The sequence below is a fragment of the Cajanus cajan genome, chromosome 3, assembly GCF_000230855.2.
Source record: "Cajanus cajan strain Asha chromosome 3, NIPB_CcT2T_4, whole genome shotgun sequence".
NCBI lineage: Eukaryota > Viridiplantae > Streptophyta > Magnoliopsida > Fabales > Fabaceae > Cajanus > Cajanus cajan.
The window spans coordinates 68,380,485-68,405,948 of record NC_138519.1 but is presented as its reverse complement, the minus strand read 5'-3'; the positions used below and the strand labels follow the sequence as shown (position 1 = coordinate 68,405,948).

Genomic DNA, 25,464 nt, shown 5'->3' with positions numbered 1-25,464 from the left:
TTATTTTCTCATTAAAATAAGTGGATAAAAAGTCTTCTGTTCCTTGTTTCTATCTATCCAAATATTATATTTTTTCTATCTATCCAAATAACATTTTTTTCTCTTTTATTTGTTTTCTATTTCTATCATTCCTATTTATTTTCTCTCTATTTTACTCCCAATACAAACAAATCATAGAACTATATTTATTTTTATCATATAAATTAACATTCCTTCTAAATGTGCTTTTGAAAAAACATTCTTAAACATAAATTAACTTTTTTCTATCTATCCAAATAACATTTTTTTCTCTTTTATTTGTTTTCTATTTCTATCATTCCTATTTATTTTCTCTCTATTTTACTCCCGATACAAACAAATCATAGAACTATATTTATTTTTATCATATAAATTAATATTCCTTCTAAATGTGCTTTTGAAAAAACATTCTTAAACATAAATTAACTTCTTAATGTAGAAAAAAAAACTTTCTAAATAATTTTTTTAACATCAACTATTTTGACCACTGGATTAGCCTCATGGTTAAGGATTAGTCTAATAGTTAAAAGAAATGAATTTAAAATAATATAAAAGTATAAGAACTTAAATTCAATTTCCATTGTCACCTAATTTATAATCTTTCCAATCCCTACCAAAAATAAAATCAATTGTTTCAAAAGTTGCTTTCAGGTTTCAGCAATATCCCATGAATGCCCAGCAGTGAACAAATTCACTTAGAAGGTAAAGTAAATAATTATAATCATTAATAAAAAAATCAATAGTAAATATTACATAACAAATTATAAATAATTAAAATATCAACTATTGATTTTTTCATCAATAACTAAAACAAGATTTCATATCAACTAAATATGACCATAATATAATATATCAATAGGACAATATTCACCCTATAAGTCAATTTTATAGTATTGAATTAAATTTAAAACTCACATTTTTTTAGATAATATCAGTGTCTACTTCACCTTACAAATCTGTTTTGTAAGGATAAATTAAACCCAATATCCACATTCCTAAGGGGCTTTATTTTATCATTACTTACTTTGGAGGAGTAAAATTCAATACCCATAATCCAAGGAATTATTCAATTTTTATCATTTATATTAAAAGCAGTTTGTTAATAATAGCACAGCTGCACATGAAAATGCCAGACAAACTAGTCTTAACTAGAACTCACCTGATCCATAATAAATAATAAAGAATAAACTTTCAAGAATAAAGTAAAACTTCACTATGCATGCACTATATTTTCGTCTTTTCCATCTTACCTGTTTTAGTTTCCAAATTATCAACACATAGTTTGTAATTCGTACTCCATAATTGCTCTTGTTAAAGATATTAAATGAGAGTATTTTGAACTTAATACACTAGTATTTAATATTTCTCAAGAGGTGTGCAAAAAATCTTAACCATAAAAAATTATGGTCAAGAGAGTACTAAATTAAACAACTATTCAATAAGCTGCAAAATAAATAATAAAGAATAAACCTTTCAAGAATAAAATAAAACTTCACTATGCATGCACTATATTTTCGTCTTTTCAATATTACCTGTTTTAGTTTCCAAATTATCAACACATAGTTTGTAATTCGTACTCCATAATTGCTCTTGTTAAAGATATTAAATGAGAATATTTTGAAACTTAACACACTAGTATCAAGTATTTCTCGAGAGGTATGCAAAAACCTTAAACATAAAAAATTATAGTCAAGAAAGAGTGCTAATTACTAAATTAAACAATTATTCAATAAGCTGTAAAACAAATAATAATGAACAAACCTTTCAAGAATAAAGTAAAACTTCACTATGCATGCACTATATTTTCGTCTTTTCCATCTTATCTGTTTTAGTTTCCAAATTATCAACACATAGTTTGTACTTCGTACCAATGACCAATAAATCATACAAAAGCAAAAGAATTACAATTATAACTGTGGTAGTTCAGATTCCTTGAGATGATGTCCTACCATGTGAATGTGGGCAACACATAAGATGGATAAGCTTCATATTTGGTTGCAAGTGATTGCACAGAAGATGGATCTGCAACTTCTCCAATACCTTGTAGTCCAAGTTCAGTAGTGTGAATTCCACCAGTGATAAAAACTGATTCGATTCCAGCAGCATTAGCACCCTTAATATCATGATGGAGTGAATCACCCACAGCAATACAGTCAGAAACATCAGTCCCAGCCATGGCCATGGCTGACTTGTAGATTATCTGACAAATCTCGGTTGTTACAAATACTGTCAAGAACATGGAATGGGATGGATGTGCCAATGCAACAGAATATGATGCCCGCAAAGATGTTAATCGTTATCACATACATAAATATGTTTCTACTTGCTGGCCAAAAAATTATATACGAGTATCAAATATATATAATTCAATGATCTGAAAATTTTCAAGCTGCGGATGAGAATTGTGTAGAATTTGAAATTATGAGGAAAACAGTTTAGATAATTTAATCCATTTAATCTTGCTTAACTTGATAATTTAAAACTGAATTTACTTTTGCATGTTAAGAACGCATACACAATTTGCACACTTATGATAACAAGATACAGTTAACTTGAGGAATTAAACAAGCGGTTCAGTAATTTTGAAAGGTGATACTTGAATTGTGTATCATATGATAAAGTCAGTCAGGGAATAAATTGACAAGTTAATAAGTGCAGTAAACGTATTCTTACTTGTATCATAGAGTGTGTCAAATCTAAGCAGTCTAGGTACTAAAAGCATAGATTATATACAGAAGAAAACAACTACCAAAATGGAATTAATAATTATTCGCATAGAAACAGTTGCGTCACCTCATCAGGTTTTCCCATCCATTTTACTTCACCCCCTAGCTCTTCATATTTAGCTGCCAGTGTACCTAGTAAGCATAAATTTACACACAATATTTGTATAAGGCGAAACTTGAAAGAAAAAAAGGAACCTAATCAAAAAACACGTAACATGATACTAATAGCAATGTCATCTACAGAAAACTTATGCTGTAACTTTGGATTTAAAAAGTAATTTGTAATTACTATTTAGGCATTAAACTTTTAAATTTGGTTTGTTTAAAGGAGAAGATAAAGCAAATTCACCAGGCATCACACGCAAATCTCTTGCTTCAACAGTCACATAATCTGGATTGGCTACCACCATAGGAATTCCTTTGACAGCACAACGCTCCAATATTTTCTCTAGGTCTTCAAGTGTCATTGAACGTGCACTGCCATCAGCACTTCCCAAGGCTTCAGTACCATGAGCCAAAACAAATTCAGCTTCTTCAACATCCTCCACAACTTGCAAATCTAAGCCCTAGATGAAGTCATTCATATGCTGTAAGATTTTAAAGCCCTTGATGTATATTATTCTCTGCAACCATCTTTACATTATTCAACTCAATAATTTCATATGCATTACATATATCTTCTCCATGTCACTGATAATTGAAAAATCATTAGACTTTGATTTGGATAAAAATGAAAAAAGCCCGCGTAATGTCATGTTTAGCACAAATCAAATTCCTCACTTCCTTCAATCAGTTAAGAAGAAAAGAACCCCCTGTAAGCATACTAATTAATACTGCAACTATACTCCACATTTACTCCTTTAATTTCCCAAGAAACTAATTACTCAAAGCATCAAGCAATATTATTTAGGGAGTAGCAAATAGCAATTGAATATGGTGAATACGAGAAGTGAAGCTAGAAAGAAAGCATTGATGTTGTACCCACCTCAAGAGATATTGCTCCCCGGCCATTCCAGGTGAAATGAATGCAAGACCTTCCCAATGCTGCAAACCAAGGATCATCTCTCCTGTTTGAAAACACAACAATTTACCCTAACCTAAGATAAAAAAAGATGTTTAAAATACACAATGACAAAATTGAAAATTGATGATTGAACGTACATGTAAACATTTTGTCACAAGCAAAAAGCATTGCAATTAAACGCAGCAAAGTGCAGCGAAGAATAGGAACAAGGGTCTAGACAGAAACTCATTAAAGCAAAGGCATGTAAAAATGAGTATTGATTGGTTTTTATTCTGACCTTTGCAAGTAGCGGTGAGTTAATTCTCCACTAGTGATGGCTCCCAGAAAGAGAGAGGCATCAAATCCAAGACCCTTCACTTTTTCAATGGTGACTGATGATCGTCTCGAGGAGTTGCTAATGATGACCATCTTAGCACCCGTTTTGGCTATATTTTCTACTATTGGAAGAAAAGCGAGATTAGTATGAGAGCGTAAGAGGAGAAAAACAATTAAGAAAAGGGAAAGCGTAGAATAATAATAATAGGTACATGTTGAAATAGCAGCGGGATAAGGGTGTTTTCCATCGTGAAGGACTCCGAACTGGTCCAACAACCATACCTGTGACATTATATTAGCATCTCACTATGTTATTTGTGTGGGTATGAATTATGAAATGTTGAAACCCTAAGCTATGATTGATTGAGGAAATAGAGAGACCTTGAAACGGCGCGTTTCAGCGAGTTGTCGGAGACCGGTCAAGGTCTGAAACTGAGGTGGAGCAGAGCATTTGGGTATCATTCTGTTGTGTGTTTGGCTCGCAACCTCTGCTCAGGGCAGATTCATTGAAATAGTTTGGCCCAATTCACTTTTTGGACAACCCACACTTATACTGTCCAGTCAAATTCCACCTCCTAGTACCGATAGACCTGAATTTACTATGATTCAGAAGGCACTGAGGTACAAATCTAGAGTCATATGTTAAACTACCCAACTCCAACCACTAGTCTTTTAGATATCATAAAAGCACTCAACCTGTACCAACACAATACTACTATTTTCTTTTTTCCCATTTCTTTCAATAATATCATCATTATACTACGATTTTTATTTATTTTACAAGTCCCAAATTAAACGTTATGTGCATTTTTTTCGTTTTATTCTTCCCATTCCTCGCCCTCACCCGAGTCTTCTCTTCATTTTTCTTTCTTGATTTCATAAAGAAGAAAAAAAATCAATGTCCATCCGAAAATTTTACTCCCAACATCCACTTACTTAGATACGTAGTTAATTGTATGGATTAATATAGTTAATTTTGTTTCATAAATGGTGAAAAATGAATAAACTTGATTGTTATAATTATCGATATATGGTTGATAGTGTTATGACATTGAAATATTTACGGTACAAAAGTTATAAGAAAAATAAAAACTTTACATTATAAAAATGATTGATAATGTTATGAGATTATTGTTTATTGATAGGTGTTAGCATGGAAAAATGAAGAGTTTTGCCTCAAGTGATTGATAATGTTATGAAGACATATAAATATGATTAACTTTTGTCACCAATAATTATAAATAAATAAAAAATGGACGTAGTTACATCAATCATCGATGTGGGATTAATAATGTTACGAGTTTTTTATTTTACACATGAGGTTATTGAAATGTTAAAAATGATTAATTTTGTAAGGTAAGTGATTAATAGTATTATGATATTAATGAAATGTTTAATAGAAGTTAACTTGTTGAGAAATAAAATCAATCGTGTATAAATTAACTTGTATATACCATGTACATTAACGATTACTCAATTAGAATGGTGAAATGAAACCATCTAGCTTTGTAAATGAATGCCCTTTGACACCATAAAAAGTGTTGAGCGAAAAGGTCTTATTCAATTGAACGATAATAGCAATACAACAATAAGATCAACCGTTGATAAGTGAGAATGTAGAAAGGTTAAACATGTAGAAACCTATTCAGGGGCAGGAGGAGGAGGTGGAGATGGTGGCTCCTTGTTAACAGGCTTCCCTCTCTCTCTTAGCCTGGCCACTTCTTCTTTCATGGCTTCTTTTCTCCTCTTGCTAGCCAATACTTTAGCCTGAACACCACTCACATTCGGATCCTTTTTCTCCCTCGGTGGAGGCGGTGGAGGCCTTGCAGCTCTACTTGCACTTTTCTCATCACTCAAACTCCACCCCAACACTACCGCTCCACTCAACCCCATCAGTATCCTGCGTGCAACATTGCAATACCAATGCACCATTCAACAACTTATGAATTATTCTAAGTAATGCAGCTGAAGCTGATTATGAAGGAGAGATACCTGCGACGCAGAGAGTGGTCGTCACGGGGAGGAGAGATGGAAGAGGGCTGAGAATGAGATTGGTAACCAACGCAGCACACTCTTGGAGTTGGAAAGTAACCATTTTCCCAAGAGAGGGGGCTCTTCCGGGCTCTCGAGGAGAGAGCTGTTGCAGCAGTGGCAGGGGTTGGTGTCAGCAAATGAGCCATTGCTTCCTATTCTGGAATGAAAAAAACAAAAACAACCAGGGACAGGCAATATGTTTGTTGATTTAAAACAAAAGTTTTCGAGTTTTGGAGGGGTTATCTCGTGACACGAAATTGCAAAATAGTCGGTAACGTTAGACCGGACAGGAGCAAGGAGTGGATATTGTTTGAATCAGTGGGCGATTTGATTGTGGAACTTCATTGGCTAATTCCAGATAAGGTTCCATCGCTTTGTCTACTGTGGACCCTCCCCACCTTGGCCATTGCTCTGTGCATATGACACGTTTTTTTGTATTGAAACGAAGCATATGCTTTTAAGGTGCCAAACCGTTATTATAAGGGTTCATTAAAGATCAATAACCATATCCATCATCCATACTCCCGCAAGAGGATCACCGAGATGAGGGAATGAGAAGGCTGCATGAATAATATATAACAGAAGGATAATAAGAAATTATGCTTTAGGATCAAGTGTTCGTCAGCTTGCCAGTTTCAACTAAAAAATTAAATCCAACGAAAAATATTTCAGCCAGAGACTACTCTAGTGCACATGTACAAGATCTGGAAAAATTTGAGAGAAACAAATACATTGAAGATAAATGAGTCAAAAATGAAATTCACCCTTTTGGCAAACTAAATAACTACTAAAATTGAACCTCCAACCTCGATCAAACGTCCAGAAATAACATTAGTAGTGTTCCTAATAGAATAATCCTATAATACTATTACATCAATGAATGAACTTTACATACCATAATACAACAAAATGTGAAAAAGTTTACACAATCAATCAATGTAATAACCAAAGGGATAGCGTGTACTTAAACTGTTCCCAGGCTAGCCCATTTCCCAAGTTCATATGGATCAGCATAGTAATACAGCTTAATTCGATTAGACAAAGATAGCCCTACTGCCAATGGAGAAATTCTAGTGCCAGAATCATCTTGTTCTGATGGGTCATCCGTAAAAGCTGCAACATCTCCAAGTAATTTGAAGGAAATTCTTCGAGTTTGTATCTGCCTAGAGAAATCAAAGTACAACGGTGTTCCAGCTCTGGCCTCTGGTAATCGGTACTCACCAATGGTGACCAGGCTATGGTTTTCCTGCAATCAATCAAAGCAGTCAGGTTGTTTTCACCCATAGAAGATGAATAAAAAGTAATAATTCAAATGTGTGTTTGTGTAGATGTTAAACATGTAATAAAAAAAATTCATATGCTTTATTTAACAGCTTAAGTTTATGGAATAGTTATCAAAGCCTTTAGTGAGCGAGAGGTCTAGAAATCAATCCTGATCGCCCCTTTCTAATAAAAATTACATTAAATTTTGACCACAATGTAGGTGACCATGCACCCATGCATTATGTAATATTTATGCCTTACGCCCCAAAGGTATAGATATTTTATATTTCTTAGACATGTAATATAAAATCATTTATATTCCTTCACCTACAGCTTAAGATTTTGGAATTATTGGTTTATGACAAGATATATAAGTAGGGTTTAGAAAAATTTTTAAAACTTGACTTTGAACTTTTCCCCTTATGAAAAAGAAAACTCTCTATTAAGTGTAACTAGGAACTTAATTACAAAACAATGAATTAACAATATTTCTACTAGTTCAAAGAAAAAAAAAATCAAGAACACTATGCTACTTCATGGATATCATAAAAAAATAAAACAAAAAATATGGCAGCGCTTTGTGAAATAAATATTGATGCTTTTTCCTTATTTTAAAATTCATTCTACATATTTTGGTGCAGGTGCCAAACAACCATGGCAAGAAAAAAAATTAGGTGCACAAAATCAGAGCTTTTCCAAAACAGTGATTCGTGGAAGGAGAACCTCCATGGATGAAAGTGACAGAAGCAGTATGAAAATGTTCCAGTAAATACCTGTAGAACAGATACTTGAATATACAATACAGCTGGAGTGATGTATCTGTCATCCACAAGGGATGGAAAATTCTTGTTATGTGCATCTGAAAAAGGTGAATGGGTAACCCGAGGCTTGATTGCACTAAAGGCATCTAGACGAAATCCGGCAAGCAAGGGAGACGTAGGAGACAGATACTGCTCCAGGACAATATCATTGTCCATCAATCTTTCAGCCTCAATTGGAACCTAAGAAAACAAGATGTTTATCAATGTTTTTGAGATGGAGAAAAATAAAAATGGTTATCACAAATGGATTAAGCAAAATAGCATAGATTTTACCTTGAACCTATTTTGCTGTGGAGCTCTATCCAACCACCCTATCAGAGTCAAGTGGTCAGGGCTTTGTTGTGGCTTAAGATCAACTTCCTTCCTAATGGAGCTTCCCACCACTAAAATCCTCTTGGCATGAAGACAGGGTTCGCTCTCAGCAGATCCTCCAAACGATGCCCGTCGAGTTTCTTGTGAAAAAGGGTTCTCATCTAGAGACAACAGATTGAAGTCATTTCCAATATTTATAGAACTTGAACCAGGTCGCTGAAGGCGCAAACTTATCCAAATTATGCGGCACCGAACAGAATTCTTGAAGGGAAACTTCACATGCCTAGGCACCTTATGCTCGGTTCCTGACTTTTCGGGTCCATATAATTCTGAGGAGGCTTTAATCATAGATTGCAGATCCCATTTTCCCATTAATGATCTTTCTTCCTTGTGTATTTTGTTACTTGCCCAAATTTGCACCTGGGCCAACATAATCCTAGCGTTAAATTCTAAATTTAATGAATAATAAAAGAAAAATAAAGCACAAAGCAAATTAAATGGATACTTACAATTGGAGCATCAGCCATAGAGTAGCCACATGGGCTGACAATCAATATAACCCCACTAACATCAGAAATACTACCAAGGACGATTCCAAATTCAACAGAGGAGGCACTGGATGGAGCTTTCCAAAATGATAGCCGCAAACCAGAATTTAATGGAGCAAGCAATGACAAAAATGGAGCAGAATCTGATGCTGTTTCTACCTGCAATTGCATGGTTAACGGTTATAACATATATATAGGTTGCAAAAATGGGACTAGACCGGCATTTGAAGGACCAGATATATTGGCTCCCCAGTCTAGCAAAAAACATCTTTTCTATTGCTAAATCATAATAGAAACACAAATTAACCCCATAACACGTCACTTAACGTGCAATTAGTACAACGAGGATAATCATAAGCCACAGTTGATTAATTCACTCAAAATGGATCAATAATCATGTTAGAAAGCTTCCAAAATAATTAACAGTAGATAGATTTACTTCGGTATTTGCCAGTCTTTTAAATCTTTTCCAGACAACTTGGCTTGTATTATTTTTTACCATGTTTTTGGGAAATATCACTTGAAAATCATTAATTAAGCTCTAGCGGTATAGCAAAGTTAAGCCATTTAATTGTACTCGAGAATCCAGCTACAAATAAAGTGTTTACACAATTCTTTCAATTTCACGGTTAAAATTAGTGTGATTCTTTGAACGGAAACTTAAACCATAAGTTCTTGTACTAGACTACTAGTTCTATCCGTGCTTTCTTTCCTTCTGCAACAAGATTCAATCAAATATTAAAATCATTTAGATAATTGTTATTAAAATCCGTGCATGCATCTGTTGATGTAAGTCATATTACATGGATTAAACACATTTTTGGTAGATGCAACAGCATGTGGCTTGATAATTTAAATGAAAAAGTAAAACAAAATGCAGCAGGGCCCAAACTCAAAATATATAGTTAAAAGTATATACCGGGTGTAAGAAGCTGCCAAAAGGAAATTCAGCCAAGGATTCATATCCGTTTAGTAACAACTGTACTTCTTTGCCAGCAGACTTGCTATCACAGGCCCGATTCTTTTCCAGAAGACAATCCCAAGATGATCCAATGATTTGTTTCAAAGCAGTGCAAGCAGCCTTTTCCACGCGTTCTGTTCTTCGTAAGCTAATCAGAACCCTCACATAGTCCAAAATCAATGCGTGAAGCACAACATCCTGGCAACACCTTTTACAAATTATACCATCCCGAGCTAATAAACGATTTACAGGTGAGTCAACTAGACCACTTTGGCTTGATGCACCATTGTAACTCATGACCTCTCTTGAGTTATGTCCTACAAGCAGAAATGCCCCCCTCCCAGCACAGCAAACTCTGCAAACCTTCCTTTCACATTGAGAACACAAGAATACAGTTTCTGTAGTACCGGCAGATGACATTGTGTTAGATGAATGAACTGCCTTTTTAATTTCAGCACGCACCTCACACTTGTCACCATAACAGGTTTCCCCAATTCTTATAATGTTCCAGAAATCTATTGGATTATCATCAACAAACCCAAGACCAATAGCAGCCAGATGTTTATCTTCAAGAGAAGCTTCTCCAAGCAGGGCAAGGTTGCTTGCAACTTTAGATAATCTTCCCATGTAACCATCATCAAGCAGCATATTAGGATTTATGGTTGCAGGATCCATTCCAACAGATAGCAGGGCTCTATCCCTTTCAGCAGCAGAAAGATTCAACTTAAGGCGTTCAATCTCAAGTTCCATGGCTTCAATGAAGTTAATTTTTCTTTGCTACAAAACATAATTAATAACAAGGACTAATTTAAGGGGTTTACTCAAATTAAAAAGTAGAATAAGGTTTCTTTCTTATCAAGGAAAACAAGAAAAGGAAACAGTAAAATCAAACAAGCTTGTCAGTGCAATAAAACACTCCAACCGCTCCACAAATCTAATAGGGAAGTTCCCTACAAGAGCTCATAAGCATAGCACCAAAAGCAAGCCACATAAAACCCTATCTCATTTTCCACTCCAACCAAATACACCAGAGAACTCCAAAATCTGCACACCATCACAAAATATGGCCCTCTTTGCTTCTCCAAAACCTCTAAATTAATCAATAAAAATTGCTCCAAGTTCAATTGAAATACAGCAATTACCAAAAAAACATGAAACATTTTAATCTAGACAAAAGCGACTGCAGTATGATGCAAAGACATGTCAAAATTCACACTTAAGAGAGAATATTTCCTACAAGAAAACTGTGCGGAATCTGATCACAAACAACAATCTTGAATAAAATTCCTTTTCCTTTTTGCTACCCTTTATTAGAGGGAACATAGAGAAACCAAATTCAAATAAAATCCATAGACAGCAGTAATTACATCAAAATATTATGTCATGAAATTATATTTGACGACAACAACAGCAATAATGAAAAAATTAATGTAAGGAACATTCATCATGAGGAGAGAAAGAATGTTTTGGAGAAAAGAAAATTACCAGACTTGGCCCTGCAACAGTTTTAAGGCACTTTAAATATTGTTCAGCAGTACCATCTGAATGTCTGGCATCTTCTGATGATACTTTACCATCACTATGATTTTCAACACTTAGGTCCAAGAAATCAAGTGGGTCACTTTCCTGGTAGGCAACATTTTCAGTAACTGGCTGTGCAAGTGGATGTGCAAGTGGGCCATCCCCAGACAACAGGTCCATCAAAAGGTCGGCAGAAGTGCCGCCTTGCTTGGGTGGTGACACTTTTTCTGTGGATGAAGGATTAAATGGATTCATATCTGAACCAGATAAAAAGGGATTAGGCTCCTCTTGAAACTTCTTGACATTCTCAACTAATCTTGTACCAGGGCCCTCATTAGTATATACGTCACTCCAAGGAAGAGAGACTCCAAGGATTTCAATCTATAACCAAACCACATCATCATATAGCAGCAATTAAAAATTTACATAACCCAAATTTACATGCCTACCTAGAAAATACAACTAGAGAAGAGAAAATTAAGTGAACAAGTGAAATAATAGGCACAAGGATGAAGATAGCACCAATGCAAGTAAAGCACTAAAGCATTAAACCGTTGGTCTCGCATCAAATTAGACTGAAAATTAAGTTGCATCTTTTGGAGCACATGTCCAGACTAACATTTTCAAAATTAATTTCAAGACCTTGAAATTTTAGACATTTCTGGTTCATCAAATTGAAAATTGATTTGTAGAAAAAAGGAAACTGTTGGAAATAGGAATACTTTAGAAAATAAGAACTTGTTTAATATTTATTTTTCCAAGTTGCCTAGATACTTGGTATAGCTAGGTTTAATGCATCATAGGAAGTAGTGGTTTATTAATTGTTCTCTTGTAATTTATGTTGGCATTAATTATCTTTGTAATGCTTTTGAATATCAATAAAATTCATTCTGCTCAGTGGAATGATAACTAAAGCATATTCAGAAATAAAAAACCACAACGTAAGTCTAAACAGGCCCTTAAAGTGTCAGTATCCTACAAGCTTGATTGGGCACCGAGTGCTGCCAAATTTTACTGCATTACTTTCTTCTCTGGCAACATTAAAAATTTTCAGGATTGTCAAAACTTCTGGCAAATTTTCCGGATATTGTTTATTGTCCTGCATGAATAGTGCCAATTTTTCATCCAAACAAACAGTTGATTACCTTGTCTCTCTTCTCTTGGTCTTTGTTCTCTATGGAAAGAGAGGTTGTGCATCCCATCAACCCGAAAATACGTCAGGTACTTGCTTTAGCTTATTCATGTATGCTTCCTCTTTCATCTGGATTTAATGTCTCAAAAACACTCCCATCTCACTGGGTTCTCGACTCTAAAGCTACAAACTATATGCCCCCATCATCTACATTATTATCCGCCTATTCTCCATGTTCCAGTAATAAGAAATTAGCAATTGCAGATGGCACTCTTGTAATTTTAGCTGGTTTAGGAAACACCCAGATAAATCCATTCATAACCCTTAAAAATGTTTTTCATGTCCCAACATAGTCCACAAATCTTGTCTATGTACAAAAGCTTACAAACGACATATCTTACATTGTTATTTTTCATAATAATAATCATTGTGATTTCCAAGACAAGGAATCAGGGAGGACAATTGGGTGCTAGAGAAGGGAATGTCCTTTATCTTCTAGAGGAGCCATGTGTGCTCGTTATAGAAAAAAGCCAGACTCATTCGTACATGTTAAAGTCTCTAGTATTAATAAAGGAATAGATCTTACTCTTTCATTATCGGTTAGGACTTCTTTCTTTTGAAATCACCAAAGTTATGTTTCCATCCTTGTTTTCTGGAATAAAGTTTGAATGTCTTCAATGTGATGTCCATGAAAGTACAAAAACACAAGTGTGTCCCTTTTGCATCAAGTAGCAAGAAAAGTACATTTCCTTTTTTATCTTGATCATACTGATATTTGGGGGCATCACCTATTCCAAATGTGTAAGGGGTTTGTTGGTTTGTGACTTTTATTGATGATTGTAATCAGGTCACTAGGGTTTTACTTTGGTGCATCAATAAAGAAACTTAGGCAAGACAATTGGAAGGGGCATTTTAATCAATTCATTACTTCTTTTTGTCAACTGCTCTCACTACAGCATATCTTTTTAATCAACTACCCTCTAAAATCATGGAATTTAAGCGTCCTATGGATGTTTTTTCTTCTTTCTATCCTAACTTGTCTACTTCTAGTAAACTTTCACCAAAGATTTTTGGGTGTTCTCTTTTGTCCATGTGCATGGTAAAGACAAGGGCAAACTTGTTCCTATAGCTTTAAAGTGTCTTTTTTGGATACTCCTATACTCATAAAGGGTATAAGTATTATCACCTTCCATCCAAGAAATTCTTTCATGAGCTCTAAAGCTGTCCTGGGATGTCACCTTTCATGAGGAACAAATTATTTCACTTAACCTTATCTTCGAGGGGAAAGTCTTACGGAAGATAATAAGGAAATTCATTCTGAAACACTTGTCCCTCACACTCGAGTTAATTTCTTGTGATCTTTCACAGGATCATGAACAAGATGCTTTGACTCAAAATAAATCTAATAAGGATGCTCCAACGAAACATGAAAATGATACAAGGTTTGTAAAGAATTTTGGTTTACACAAGATTGAAGGTGATTTCTAAGTTGATAGATGCCCAAAAGACCAATCCAACTCATTCAGATATTGTAACAAATTCTGATTGTCCAATTTTACAAGATAATCTTTCAACTTACCAAAATGAAACAGAAATCCCAAACCTTGATGATGAATTCTTTTTAGAAAAGGAACCAAAAAATGCATACAAAAGCCACTCTAACCTCTCTCAAATTATCCCTCATTTTACAAATTTTCTTGAACTCATAAAACCTTTCTTACAAAGATAAATTTAATCTCAACTTCCACTAATGTTTTTGAGGCATTATCTGATGAAAATTGAAACTTTGAAAGCAAAATATGGATATAAAAATGGAGGCATTGAAAGAGTACAAAGCGTGGGAGTTGGTTTATTTGCCGAAAGGAAAGAAGTCAATTGGGTATATACAGTAAAATATAAGGTAGATGGGTCAATTGAAAGAGAAAAGGTGAGGCTAGTTGCTATGGGTTTCACTCAAAACTATGGAATAGATTACTCGAGACCTTTGCTCCAATTGCAAAGATGAATACAGTTTGGGTAATATTTATCTCTTGCTATAAATTATGCCGGGAATTACATCATATTGATGTGAAGAACTCTATTTTGTATGAGAGCTTGAGGAGGAAATCAATATTGAGGTCCCTCCCAGATATGAAGTTGCTGCCAATTTTGTTTGCAGGTTGAAAAGGGCTTTATATGAGTTGAAGCAATCACCCCAGTATGTTTCAGGAGATTTACTAAGGTCATGACAGCCTTAGGATACAATCAAAGCCAAGTAGACCACACTATTCATCAAACACTCAACCTTAGGGGATGGGGTTGTGAGTGTAATGTTAGTGTACGTGAATGATATTATCGTTACTGGTGATGATTTAGAGAAGCAACAAGTCTTGATTCAACATCTAACTAAGGAATTTGAGACAAAAACTTTTGAAAGGCTGAAATATTTTCTGAGAATTGAATTGTTACACTCCAATATATTTAACACTCACAAACAACAATTGACTTAGCTAGAAAACTTTTGAATAAAGAGCACAAGATATTTTACCACCAGTTAAAAGGGGCAGAAAGAGCCAATAAATTTTAATTTCAGTCACAGATTTCTGCACAATACATTATAACCAAGAAACCTACAAATGGATCTAAATCATATTTACTAATGTTATACAGATTGCAAGAGAAAAACGTGTCTATTGTTAGTAAATATAGTTAAGGTTACATTAAGAATTTCATTCTATGTTGATTGATTGTAAACTCACCTATTCAGTTAAATTATGTAACCCTAAACCTTTCAATCTATATTGGCTGCAAGACAAAATAGAACATTCATGCAACCCACATGGAAAATTAATGAAAAATGCCAAAGAATATCATAGTTAGTCAAGCCACGACTCATTAGTTATCATATTGTCCAAAATATCTACCTCTCCAAGAGTCAATGGTTTTCTTCCGGAAACGGTTGGATAAAAGGTTAGCGCAACAACACGTGTAAGGAAATCCCACTCTCCCTCAAGTTCCTCAAAATCATACAGTAATGAGAAGGGTGATGCATCTTGGGAATGTCGACGAGAATTTGCTCCAGTTATAGCCATGTCTTCTGCACTAATTGCCCCAGGTAATGGTATTAATAGGTTGGTCCCATTCGCACACTGTGGTATAGAAGCACCCTGCAAATAGTCGCCAGACAGGCTCAAATGTCAAAACTATATTCAAATAAGCTCCATAAAAAGAAAAATTATCTTTCACTACAGCTACATAAATCATTGCTTATTAAATTTCAAAATTTTGATTTTATATTGAAGCAGATATCACCTTAATTAAATCATAAAGAATTTAAACAATCAAAATAATAATTAAAAATTGAGATGTCTTTCAAAATGTTCCAATTAGAAACTTGTGTTTCAGCATGCAACATACATGAGCACAAGGCTTATTCCCGTTCAGTTAGTATAATTAAGTTAAGACCAACTCTTTCTGCAGTACTATGCATACATGAATATTACGAGTAGTGAGACACAATGAGGCCTATATACAGACCTCTAAGACCAGTTTAAGCCCATCTAAATGGCGTCCTGTCCGTACATCAACTGTTGATGGATAAGTTGAATCATCTGCACCATGGGATATTGTGAGAAGAAGCTGGCAAACATGGCAGGGTTCACCAAGATAAATAAAGATTTCAACTACATCTGCAGGCTGTGGACAAATCTGTGGAAGGAAAGGGTATGCATAAAAATTTCAGGTGAATATTATTGAAAATTCATGTGTGGTAGAAGAGTCGAAAGTATTTAACATACCCAGACTAGGCCTTTTCTTTTGTAACTCAGAAGACTCGCTTCACCACCAGAAATAGGAAATAAATTTGCAATTGGTTTAAGAACAAAACCTTTTGGCCGAGACAGTACCTAGAATGATCAGATAGCTTAGTCATTGATAATTATTAGTCCATTTCCATTGAAAACCACATGGATATAAGTGCCAACATTTAAAATAAAAAAAATCTACTATATTAACTGCCATTACAAGTCAACAGTTAGCAGTGGAATCCCCCAAAAGCAGACATGAATAAGCAAAATTTAGAGACAGGAAGATGTGATATAAATTAAGGAGTTGTTAAAAAGAGAAAGAAGATGTGATTCAGTAACTAACATGAAATTAATTATGAAACTGCAATTGCTAGGCACTTGATGTATGAAAAAGAAACAGAAAGCCATCACTCAGTTAACTTTGACAGTTGGCAAGTCACATACATGTAGAGGTTGAAGGGAAATTGATGGAAGATGCTTGAAAAGCCTCATTCCAAGAAACATTTCTAACTGCTTTTGACGAGAGCTATCCACAACTGCATTCTTATATCTTCTTTGCAAAGTGATTCTCACATTCTGTTGTGCAGCAGAAAACTGTTTAAACTTTCCAGTATCTTCATTGAATATGCTAAGTATTTGGCTGTGCATTGCTTTGGACCCAGTGTAAAGAGTAGCATGAATATCCCCAGCAAGTAGAAAAAGGTCAGACAGTTGAGATACAGGGGACAAAATTGTTGATCTCTTGAACTCCTCAAATGTCATATCAAATCTCTTCCATGGTTTATCAGGACATGGATGCATCCATGTGGTGGTTCTGGTATTATGATCAATATAATATGTTTTTCCCGTTACAGCATCAGATCGCTTTTCCCACCCAGGTGGCAGTGGAGCAATATATCCACCATAATTATTATTCACTGACTGATAACCAAATGCCAGATCACTATCAAGTGATATCCCCAGCCGTCTACATTGCTCCGTGAATACCTGGAGGCTACCAAAAAAACTAGCAGCATTGGTCCTATCCAGAGAATCAGCACAGTTAAAACGTATTATCCCATTTTGATGTGTTCTTAAGCAGAATGCACCTTCAAAATCATCATTGTAGATAACTTCACCTCTGCAATCATTTATTCGTTGTCGTGAAGGCAAATAATCTCCTTCAGATATACCTATGGATACAGTGGGTGATTTTAGAAGTTTCCATAACCCTTCAATTGTCATCTGTTCACCTTTTAATTTTGTACTGGCATGCCAGTCATAATTTATCAAATGGACCCGAGTATATGGAATCTTCCCAGTTGATCTAATAAAGTTTATAGACTCCTCAAAATGTTGAACCAAAATGGACTCTGACTTCCCTTCTCCATTTCGAAGCAAGTTAATGCATACAATGGGAACCAAAGGTTTTCGGTTTGAATTCTCACCAGCACGTATATCTAGATTCCGAGAATCATATCTCTTACTCAGTCTTTCATAATACTGTGCACTTCCTTTATATGGATCACAATCTGAAACATAAATTTCAGCTTCCGCAGCAGTGATTTTCAGTTCTGCACCCCACCAGATAGGAATAGTACCTCTTCGCCACACATATGTGTTGAAAGGTACACTTTGACCAGCTCGTTTGGGAACCCACACGAGTTGCTCACACTCCACTTCATTTCCTATCAAATGGAACCTTATAAACATTTGGTATGTGGCAATACTAAGGTACATGAAACAATTTTTATCAAGGAAAAACAGAAAATATAATGAAAAAATGAAAGAAGCAGCAATCAAAAGTTACACTACAAAAGGAATTAGGGTGAAATAAGTTATTTGTGGAGCTTTCCCAATTTGAGAAATGGTGTTAATGCATGTCAATGGGAAGCAAAAGAAGGTTCTATTGAATAAATAAAACTTATTAGAGCTACTGAAACCATAACAAACATGGCAAAGTTTGAAAATCATAATCAAACGAGATTAAGTTAATGTAAAAATTTTCTAAAATCAGCCGGATAACTATTCTATAGGTCACACACTCAATTCATTGTTTAATGGAAAACTGTAAGTTCAATATTCAATGATAGTTATCTTCACCTGTACTGAAACAAGAATTTAGCCCCCTTGCCAAGTAGCGAGTACCCGGGTGTAGCCTGCTCCGACGAGCTGTGAGAGCAACAATACCTTCTAGTTGACCCGAGCTTCCAAAACTTCGACATTCTGCAAACCCCTACACATCAAGACCAAGTAAGACAACAGGATGCACACGTGAATTTCACCTCTTAATTGCTGTACATATGGGTGATCTTTGGTACAACACTGCTATTAAAAAGTAATTGAAACAGAGCCTGCACGAGCTTGGAGGAAGAAAAGAAAACCAATATCCAACAAAAAGAAACTAACAGCCAACACACACTAAGCCATCAAGATGACACATCAAACATATGTCCACCTTCATGATGATCATCACCATCATCATTGTATGAGGATTTAAATTCCAAAAGAAAACAAATAAAAACACAATTTTTGCTTCAAAAATGGTTGCATTGGTCTATTAAAACCTCTCATCTATGCAAATTTGTCAAACACAACAAATGCCATTTTCAGAAAGCGAACTGAAAACTCATTTATTTCCATCATTTGTCGCTATCATGCAACAAACATCAACTTCCAAACAATTTCATCTCTTGGTATACCAAAAACTTTCAGCTACCAAGCAACACAAATTATAGGGAGATACTGGCAAGACACTCTCTAACATTCTCTTTCTAAGAAACTCTTTACTGTTGACTAAAATTTGTTAAGAATCACAAAAAATGTACGACCCTTGTCCCTAACTTAATGAATCTCACTCCTGATTTTATAGTTTTCAATAAATTTGTTGCTAGCACTCCTATAAATTGCATTATGCTACTACATTCCCTCAAACGTAAACAGAAGGGATCACAGAACCTGCAGGAGCGTGACACAATGCCGCGGCAGTCCAATATCAACAAACGGCGTGGAAAACCACCCGTTCCAAACAAACTCCGGATCCGGCTGGTGCACCGGCATTCGGCTCGGGAAAGGGCGCGTAACGTCCCTCGTCTCGCAGAAGTAATGCTTCCCGTCAATATCAAGCTCCGTCAACTCCAACACGTTCTTCGCCTCTCCCTTCCCCTGCGCCACCGCGTTCTGCAGCGGAATCCTGATCCACTGGCTCTCCGCCACCGTGTACACGCACCCTCCGCCGGGCAAATTGGGAACGCTGGCGACCAGCCGCGTGGCCACGAGCAGCAGCGCCACGTTCCCCAGCGCGGCGTAGCCTAGTATCGCCCTCGCGAGCGTCCTGCTCTTGAACGCGAACCGCGATCCGTTGGTGACGGAGTCCAAGGCCTCGTTCTGCGACCTGAACAGATCGAACCCTAGCCTGGCGCCGTAGCGGAGAGCGCCGGTGGTTGGATCGACGTGGATTACCTGAGTGTCCGTTCTAGTGGAGAGGCTCGCCACGATGTAGACTTCGTCGGTGTCCAGCGTCACCACGATCACCGACGTGTCCCTCAGAGCAGTACCTGAAAGCGAACGAAGAACGCGATTAGCGATGATGAAATACGAAGATAGTGAAACGGGAATTAGGGATGGATCCGGGTTGTGGCGTTACCCGGTGATTCCATCGGTTTGGTTTTGCAGTGAAATCAACGGCGCGCCACCGCTCATAAACGGAATCGATTCCGGCGAGAGATGGAAGAAAGGGGATCGGTTACTCCGGCGAGGCTCTTTGCTAATTCATCCGAATCGAGTTTCGTGACCAACTCCGCCTTTCGGAATAGCGAAATGACTTGTTCTCTCGATGCAGGCTAACTAATTTATTTTATGATAAGTTGATTAAAATAAACAAATTTGTTTGCTTTTTCGGGTGTTGTAGTTGCTGTAGAAGTGTAGAAGGTTTAATTTTTTTTTTATTTTTTAAAATTTAATTTATAATGAAATTTGTTACAAATCTCTATGTATCTATATTATTAATCTAATGGACAGGTTAAATTACTAATTTGCATATAATTCATTATGATTTTTAATTATATCTATATTATTAATTTATTCTATTATTAAAGGAAATTATCTTATATTTGTTGGACAATTTTATCCTTAAAATTACCTGTCAAATTATTCTTTAATTTTTATCATTTTTTCAAAAACATATCATTATAACTGTAATTATTCAAAATTTGTTCACACACTCTTGTAATAACTACTCCTATTGTATCTCCCACTTTTATCACCACTCAAGTGGTTATTAGTTATGTAATTGTTGTCATTTTTGAACCTTCTAATTCTGATATTTTAAGTTTTTTTAAATTATTAAAAGAATGTTTTAATTAATTAAATGAGTTTTATAAATATTTTAGAGGTTTTAATTATTATGAGATTTTTTAATTAAATAATAATTTTTTATGAAATTATTTTTGTATAATATTTATTTGATAAATATATGTGTTTATGATATTTTATTGTAATAAGTATTTGGAGACAAATATATATTTTTATTATAATTTTTTATGCATTTTGTTTTAATTATAATTGTGTTTAGAGAAATATGTTTATTTTATATATTATTCATAAGTTTTAATATTTGAGGACAGAAAAGTGTGATTATGGTTAAAATGTTTTTCTAAAGGGTTAAATGTAGGTTGGAAAGTTTTTAAAATTACGTCATTTTTACATTTCACACTTTCATTATTTCTTTACGTTTTTTGTACTCCAAAGAACAGGGAGAAAATCAAAGATTGTTGGAGATCATTTTGAAAATTTGCGCCTTCATCTAGCATTCACCAAGGTAAAAAGAGAATGAATAGTCTCTGGGTGCAGGATGTATGTTGGGTAGTAAGATTGATTATCTATGTCTTTTTTGTTGTATGCATTGTATGAGGAAGAAATCTTAAACTTTGACTTAACTTGTGTTTTTACTTCCTATACGATTCTTTAATATTCTAATTGGTATTGTTGATATGTATATACGTTTAATTGCATGCAACTGACTAATCTTGTAAATCTTGGAACCATAGGGAATGATATAGGAATGCGAAATTGATGATTTGAGTAATTGATGGCTTAATAGAGTAATGGATAATTTTTTCAAGATTTCATAACTTAAAAGTCACTTGTTGCATTCTAAAAATCAATTTAAAATGTTTATCTCTAAAAGATATACAAATATAATTATTTTTTTAAGATCTATATTTAAAATATTTTTATTTTTTATCAAAAGATATTATTATCAATTTTAAAAAAGTTTCACTTGAAGATTTGCTTAAGGCCTAATAATATGTTGGGTTAGCCCTAATCACAAGTGTGACCAGCAAGTCACGATTATGACCGATGAGTCACAGTTGTGACACATCTTGTTGCTTTTTCTTCATTCTTTCCTTATTGTTTCTCCTTTTTATCACCTTCATTGCTTAAGATTAGTTATACTTATGAGTTTGAGATGACTTGAGAATGGTTAGTCTAAGGATACAATCTTGTATTAACAATGATAAAGAAGTAAGTGAGTTGATGTTGACAATTATATTAGTGATGAATTTTCTTATGATGATTCTAAATGAGGTGTTTTAGTGGCATGACTTAGGATCATGATTTAGAATATTAATATTAATATGAGAAAGGGAGGGGATATTTGTGAATGAGTTATAAGAAAGATACAAAACTATGTTTGTGAGACCTTTTGTATGAGGCTTTGTGTTTGAATGCAATATGAAGTGTTTATATGTGATGTGTATGATATGAGAACTTTAAATGTGATAGGAGATGTTAATGTATAATATAAGAATGACACGATAATGATATGTATGCATGATATTGATGAGATGATGTGTATGTATAATGACTCGTCAAGTCACTACACTTAACAACACAACTGCTAATAGCAGAAGAATAGAGAACTACAATGGACTAGGATTAACATACTAGTAATATCAGGATATACAAATGATAATATATACATGTACTATTAAAAGTTTATCAACTACTAAAGCATATATAGTGTATACATATCTATATAGTAATTTGATACTAAAGTATGAAAGAAATTCTAGTTGTCAATCAAGCAAGACTACTAACAACTAGCCACACCATTAGCTCAAAAGATTTGCATTGCCACCATCCAACATGGCCTTAAAAAAAGCTCCAACAATAACCTATCTATGCTCCACTCTCATATCAAGTATGATCATCGTAGTGCAACTACATGAAAACATGTAAGAGTAAACTAATATTCAAAAAGTCAACATAATTTATAGAAGTAAAACAACTATATTATCAATATAAGCAACTCAACACAATATCAACTTACAATTTTTCAACATAATACAACATGTTATTCAACTTGAACAATACAACAACACCTCAATGCAACTCATCATAATTCAACATAGTATATAAACAACACAACTTAGTCAACATATATATGCACAACACAACAACTATATACATCGTTACGCATTTCAATTAGGAGATCTCCTACAATACAAGTGAGTAGTTTAAGTAATTTGATCCTATCGAATCTATAACCTGATCTTTTCAATCCAGTTAGATCAACAGCCAATTGGGATACCAACCCTTAATAACATGATTTCTTGGATGTCACCACTAAAACTAAGAAGTTTAGTATTCTTTTCAAGGTAAAAAAATTTGAGTATGAGCCTACCATGGCATTAGCTAACATAACTAAGTCACTTATGATCTCATCCCATCAACTATCCTCCAAATACTACACCCTTCTAGTACTTAGTAAGGAATTTTGATCTCCAACCTTAAACCTTACTCTAATTTGGTCATTTTATACACGTATATCTAGACCTTACTCACATATGAATCAATAATGGTCACTTATAGTTGGTATGTCTCAACTTGACTCGCATACCACATCAACTAAGGTCCTAGAGAAAACTTAACTATCCACTTCAAAAGTCAACTTCCCAATAAGGATTTTCTAACAATTTGGGCTCTTGGAGCACCATAACACAATATCATCACAATGGGATATGCAATGTTAAGACAATTCATCCTCTAGCTTTAGGTTGATCAACACAGTACAACTTTAATGTCAAAACATTCTCAACATAGTTACTCAACTAAACAATATGCAACTCAACTCAACTTTCAACCATTTAACGAGCTATACATTATCCTAGATCAATGTATAGATATTCAACACCATACATTAATATACAACATATAACACAACTTAATCATCATATACCACGTAATAAATCCAACTATTCTATACATGTTCACTAGTTTCATCATAAAACAACAAGTTAAATTAAGGCCACCCATGCCTAGCGCTATCCACCCTACGCCCGACGCCATCAAGTCAAGGAGTCTTTTATCTCGCCCATGTTTGACGTCAAACAACCTATGCCCGACATGAATTAAGTATAGACCTTTGGACCTTCATGTCTAACATGGCAAAGTCCCACACCTGACCCCAATCCAACCCAAGGCGATTCTCTCTCCTTATGCCCAACACCACTCCTTTGGTGCCCGACACCAATCTAAGCAGAGTTAATTCTCTCACTTCAAATCCGACATTGTTCAAACCACACCCAATGTTATTTCAACCCAAGATAATTCTTTTTCCTCATGTCCGATGCCACCAATCTTGCGCTTGATGTGTGTAAGACAAAGGACCTCTAAGTGAAACCACGCCCAACGCCATAAAGGCGTACCTGACACAAATGTGAATTCTACGCTTAACAAATCACAAATTTGGCACAAATCACCTGAAATTCAAAAGATTTCCAACATGCAACATATTACAACATATATATGCATTCCATACAACTCAAATCCAACTAGAAATCCACATGCAACAAGAATATCACCATCATTCACTTTAACATATCCCCAAGCATATTTGACCTCTAGCTTCCCTTACCTTGAAATTGAAGGGAATGAGGAAGAAAAAGAAAGAAGAAAACACATACCAAGGCAACTCTACACCATGGTCCTCACAACTTGATTCTAGACTTTTCAACACCTTGAATCCAAACACAACAAGTTAGCCACCTCTATGAGAAGATTCACTCACTCTCAAGAAGATCAAAGAAAGAATAAGGAAACTTCGAACTAAATCACTATTCACTAGCTTATCTTTTTAGGATTCTTAAGAATTGAACTTATGAAGCTTTGTTCTCAAAAGAAACCTTATATAACTTTCCCTTTAGGGTCAAACTAAACATCTACTTAGAGAAATCCTCTAAACATCTAAAACTCATAAGGAACTACTTAATTCCAAAGTTTTCAACAATTGAACAAAAAATCAAGATAACACAAAACTTAATAAAAATAACGACAAATAGTAAAATGTATAATGATACTGTATGCATGAGATTGACATGAAGATGGTGTGTTAAGTGAATAATACGAGTATGACTTAAGTCCATGAGATGAAATGATGTATAAAGTATGGTATATGAGTGACATAAATCATGTGTATAAAATGTTTTATAATTGTACATGAGTATTAACCATACATGAGTATTGGTTTTCGGACAACTGTACATGAATATTTGCCTTCAAACAATCGTATATAAGTATTAGCCTTCAAGTGTATAAATTGTAATTGCTCATCATTATGTGATTTGATATGTCTTTGTTATTACTAGTAACTCTAATATATTGTTTACATTCTCGATATTCATTGTATATGTTTATGTTATATAATGTGTGTGGCCTCCCGACCTTATCTCACATTGGAAATTAGAGTGAGACATATCTCACTCCCATTACTCTACTTACTATTCTTATGTATGCTTTGCAGGAGATCATTAGAATAATTGTAATGTTAATGTTAAGGCTTAGGCTTTAGCGTGTTTATGAGTGAAGTTATAATAGGATATGATATCAGAGTTCATAAATTGGAATTTGTCATTTTGTTTACTTAGTTTATTTCATATTGTTTGGAAGCGATGTTAGTTCTTAGATTCATGTATTATTTTTAGATGGTTACTATGGTCTATTCATTATTTTGGAGACATTT

At 34.6% G+C, this 25,464-nt stretch overlaps 3 protein-coding genes across 4 annotated transcripts; all 3 read right to left on the bottom strand.

The window, feature by feature from the left end:
• Positions 1-1,780: 1,780 nt before the first annotated feature.
• Positions 1,781-4,774, bottom strand: LOC109815586 (Haloacid dehalogenase-like hydrolase (HAD) superfamily protein). Of its 2 annotated transcripts, XM_020380342.3 has the most exons (7): positions 4,465-4,774; positions 4,296-4,365; positions 4,046-4,205; positions 3,730-3,811; positions 3,094-3,310; positions 2,812-2,876; positions 1,781-2,218 (listed from the first exon to the last, which is right to left on the bottom strand). In XM_020380342.3, the coding sequence occupies exons 1-7, from the start codon at positions 4,543-4,545 to the stop codon at positions 1,964-1,966; spliced, it is 930 nt and encodes a 309-aa protein (XP_020235931.1). In that variant the 5' UTR covers positions 4,546-4,774; the 3' UTR covers positions 1,781-1,963. The 2 variants fall into 2 exon arrangements, with proteins under 2 accessions (XP_020235931.1, XP_082927272.1); XM_083071146.1 differs by lacking the exon at positions 4,465-4,774 and having other exon boundaries at positions 4,046-4,202.
• Positions 4,775-5,622: 848 nt separating this feature from the next.
• Positions 5,623-6,448, bottom strand: LOC109815584 (uncharacterized). The gene is made up of 2 exons (XM_020380339.3): positions 6,076-6,448; positions 5,623-5,983 (listed from the first exon to the last, which is right to left on the bottom strand). Exons 1-2 carry the CDS (start codon positions 6,261-6,263, stop codon positions 5,725-5,727), a joined length of 447 nt encoding a protein of 148 aa, XP_020235928.1. The 5' UTR covers positions 6,264-6,448; the 3' UTR covers positions 5,623-5,724.
• A 412-nt stretch (positions 6,449-6,860) lies between these two features.
• SAC9 (sacI homology domain-containing protein / WW domain-containing protein) lies at positions 6,861-20,290 on the bottom strand. Its single transcript, XM_020380338.3, has 13 exons — positions 20,086-20,290; positions 19,398-19,996; positions 18,543-18,675; positions 16,905-18,127; positions 16,452-16,559; positions 16,192-16,362; positions 15,579-15,821; positions 11,508-11,924; positions 9,981-10,799; positions 9,023-9,220; positions 8,475-8,933; positions 8,154-8,381; positions 6,861-7,363 (listed from the first exon to the last, which is right to left on the bottom strand). Exons 1-13 carry the CDS (start codon positions 20,096-20,098, stop codon positions 7,082-7,084), a joined length of 4,893 nt encoding a protein of 1,630 aa, XP_020235927.1. The 5' UTR covers positions 20,099-20,290; the 3' UTR covers positions 6,861-7,081.
• Positions 20,291-25,464: the final 5,174 nt, after the last annotated feature.

Excerpts from the sequence above, each read along its gene's own strand:
- SAC9 (XM_020380338.3), bottom strand. Across the intron at positions 16,560-16,904 it reads TTTCCCTTCAACCTCTACAT|GTACTGTCTCGGCCAAAAGG; the intron begins GTATGTGACTTG and ends TGATCATTCTAG. Across the intron at positions 9,221-9,980 it reads TTGGCAGCTTCTTACACCCG|GTAGAAACAGCATCAGATTC; the intron begins GTATATACTTTT and ends ATGCAATTGCAG.
- LOC109815586 (XM_020380342.3), bottom strand. The coding sequence starts at position 4,545 with ATGATACCCAAATGCTCTGCTCCACCTCAGTTTCAGACCTTGACCGGT. Across the intron at positions 4,366-4,464 it reads CTGAAACGCGCCGTTTCAAG|GTATGGTTGTTGGACCAGTT; the intron begins GTCTCTCTATTT and ends ATAATGTCACAG. Across the intron at positions 4,206-4,295 it reads TCCCGCTGCTATTTCAACAT|TAGAAAATATAGCCAAAACG; the intron begins GTACCTATTATT and ends TTCTTCCAATAG.
- LOC109815584 (XM_020380339.3), bottom strand. The coding sequence starts at position 6,263 with ATGGCTCATTTGCTGACACCAACCCCTGCCACTGCTGCAACAGCTCTC. Across the intron at positions 5,984-6,075 it reads GACCACTCTCTGCGTCGCAG|GATACTGATGGGGTTGAGTG; the intron begins GTATCTCTCCTT and ends TGTTGCACGCAG.